The 3,637-nt window shown below is 29.1% G+C and overlaps 1 protein-coding gene across 1 annotated transcript; it reads left to right on the top strand.

Moving 5' to 3' along the window:
* Positions 1-448: 448 nt before the first annotated feature.
* Positions 449-945, top strand: LOC116351754 (the record flags this gene model as incomplete). The annotated part of the gene is made up of 1 exon (XM_031783894.1): positions 449-945. A coding segment is annotated over one exon (497 nt), but the record flags the coding sequence as incomplete, so codon positions are not given.
* Positions 946-3,637: the final 2,692 nt, after the last annotated feature.

Here is a 3,637-nt window from a genome sequence, read left to right as displayed (position 1 = left end):
AACACTATAAGTACCATTTTAAAAAAAATTATGGAGCAACCTACGTAATTCGTTATAAGCGGCTCAAACATAATAAAGTACAATTTGACTTTTTCCCGCTTGTGACTTTTCACATTTTTTATATTGTATATGAATATATTTCAATTTTTTCATCAATTGTTGTTGATGTAATGGAGATGAAAAAGGAATATTCAGTCTCTCTCGTTTTAAATATTCGAAATCAAAATAAATATGCAGATATTTTTTTTCATTCGTTGGTATATTTTTTTATTGATGTCCTCACCCGTTTATTTTGACAGAAATATACAACCAAAACAAAGACAATCAATTATTATTATTTTTTGCCTGTAATCGTAGATATTAAAATGATAAATTAAGTTGAATTGATGCAATTTTATTGTTTCTGTTATTGTAAAACTAATTGATATTATTGTGTTTAATTTTCCAGAAAACCGTTTTATATGTGAATGTCGTTTACGGTGGATTTATGACTTGCACAATCAAACAAAGAATCGCGAATTGAAACAATCATTGGAACGAATAACATGCATGTTGGAACACACACATCAAGTCATCAACGACAATACATTGAACGATCCTCGCTATCAGATCCAATTTGACACCGGTGCCCGTCATACACAACCATTAGATTTCGATGTACACAATGATTTGAGCGCCACAAATCAATTTAATGAACGTCATTCGAAAATGCGTTCATCATCGGCTGAAAAAGTTGAATTACTGAACTTGAATCCAAATCAATTGCCATGCGAAACTGTAACTGATCCAACTGAGCTCCCCCTGCAAAGGGAATCGGTTTCGGGATATGAAATCGGTGGTTTGAATTTTAAACTATTTTCATCATCAGCTGTTTCTAACACTGTCACCACAAATGTCATTGCAACTGTTATTATGGCCATGTCGACCGCGATAATTCTGTCGTAAAATTATTTCTTGCGATGAACAGAAAGTGACTTTTTTGAAGAAAAAAAAATCGATAAAGTATTTTAAACATTTTTTATTCAAAAATCAATTATTATACATCTTTTTATAGCTTTGATTTGCCACATTTTCGACCAAATTTTCATTTCATCTATTCGTTTTATTAAAAGCCTAGGCGCTCATTCAATTTCCATTTTTGCTTAAATGAAGAAATAATCTATATTCTTACATTAGATCAGATGATGGTATGTGTATTCGACCCAAATTTATCGATACAGAATTATTGAATGTCATAAAAGTTTTAGAATTGAACAAAAAAAATCAACTTCACACTTATAATATGAGGATGATGAAACTTTTACGTGTGCTGTACACCCAATAGAATTTAAGAAAATTACATTCAGATTGATATTGAACCTTGAATCGGAATCTAGTTAGGCAAAATGATCCCATTTAATTTAACAATTCACTTAGACACTTCCCTCTTCCACCACAAGTCACCCCGAAGAAAATAAGTAATTTAGAGAGAAACATCAAAATAAAAAACAACAACTGTAATGAAACGGGTCGGTGTATTGGGTATTTAAATTGACACGTTATTAGTATTCAACATAGAGAAGTTGACCGAGATTTTAATTTTTAATTACTAGTGACAAGTTGAGAGATTCATTGTATCTGATAAATGTAGATTTTGCGCCAATTTATACCAGAATAAAATCGTTTCTTTGCTCGTTTCTTTGCTCACACTAGATTTGATCTAAAAATTTGACTACGTCATTTTTGTGTCACAATATTGTGTCAATTTGCTATCAGAATGAATTGCAATTTTAAAACACTTTTGAAAAACTTGATGCGAAAAACAATTCAAGGATAAGAAAAATACAACAAAACGAAATAACAAATATTTTTGTGTAAAACAATCAATGAAAGGAAATTCCAGGTAAATGTGTGGTTAAGAAAGATGCTGATTAAGAAAAACATTCATAAGAATTTAAATGAAAAAAGAAAAAAAAAACAAACCAAATTTAATGGCAAACTTATTATTGTTATTTAGACTGTCGCAAACGTTTGTCAGAATAAGTATATAAGTTGAAAATCAAATAAATAACACAAAATAAGAAGCTCACATATAAACAAACACACACTCGATATATGTTATTTAAGTGACGTCTTACTATCGATATAAGTGTGGTTCTTTCTGTCTATGCATTAAAATACCAAGCAAAGAAGAGAGAAAAAGAATATACGTGAAATTGAACAATTTTACATAGCTCTAATGATTAATGATTAGATATTTTGAGGAGTATTTTTTAACGTTTTTCGCCTAATACAATTTCGATTATAAGATTGTTGAATTTAGTGCATATTTCGATCAATGATCCTGGATACGGTCGCTTGGTAAATGTGAAATGAACACGCCTGTTCATGCGTGCAATACAAATGCCAAACATTCGTTCCTTATCTTTGATTTATCTTCATTTTAATTATATCAATGATATAATATCATTGACACTTATGCTAAATTTTCGTTTTTCTTCTTTTCCCTTTTGAGAATATAAATAGAAATAGATGTTAAATTCCTTTGCTTCTGTTTTTAAAACTATGATATAGTATATTTCTCTATTCGAACTATAATGAGTGTGGTAAATATTTTCAAACCCTATAATGTCTGTATTTTTTTTATATAAAACAAATCCTTTTTTAACAAAAAAAAGAATGCACACAAAAAAGCTGAATAAATAGACTTTTCGATTAATTTTTAGCAGATTTTCATTTTGTATCGTAAATTATATATGATCTTACAATAAATTTATCGATTACACACGACAATGAAATAAATAAACATGGAAATATGTATTATTATGTGGATTTAAATGTAAAATACATTCGAAATGCATAAACATTATACAAGAAGAAAAACAGAAACTATTAATTTGATCGTTTTGTTTTTTGAGAAGAAAAAAAACCATTGATGATAAAATTTGATGAGCAAAGTAAATTAAGAAAATTTTAGATATAAGTCAGCGTTGCCCACAAAATTCATTAACCGAGTAAAAAAAGAATGCAGAACGCATTACATCTGACTACCACTTACTACAAACTACATGCACTCAATGTATTCATGTACTTGAAAAGAGGAAACGAACTATCGAATGATTTGTTTTATCTCAATACCCAATATTTCGTAATAACATGCGTCCAAAAATCACTGTAATCGATTCGGATTAACTGAACCCTTCAATGTGAGTGTTTCGCTGTTCTGTTCCACCTTAATGTCGACCTAAATGTACACAATGATTAATTCACATAATATTACTGCGAACCGAATAAACCACAATTTTAACTGCGATGCAAATTGAGAAAATGCAACAAATAAATATTTCAAAATAAAACCAAAAACAAACAAACAAAAATGTTCATTTGATTGTTTTCTTTTTCTTCGGAATATGGAATGTTTAAGGTAAAATTTAACAAACTCTCGAAAACTAAATGAAGAAGGAATTAATTTATTGATACATTCCCATATTGGGCTCGCTTTTAAAGTATACTGAGTTGGCAATTTATTATATTCATAACAGTATCATCAAAATCGTAAAGGTAAAAGGTACTTGTCAAACAAAGTTTTTGAATGTGGTAAGTGTATTACTTTAAATGACTTATTTATGTGAACTGTAAATACGTAGAAACATTTTCG

The sequence above is a fragment of the Contarinia nasturtii genome, unplaced genomic scaffold (assembly GCF_009176525.2).
Source record: "Contarinia nasturtii isolate CC-2019 unplaced genomic scaffold, AAFC_CNas_1.1 Cnas_scaffold_6200, whole genome shotgun sequence".
Lineage (NCBI taxonomy): Eukaryota > Metazoa > Arthropoda > Insecta > Diptera > Cecidomyiidae > Contarinia > Contarinia nasturtii.
This window is presented reverse-complemented; position numbering and strand designations above follow the sequence as displayed.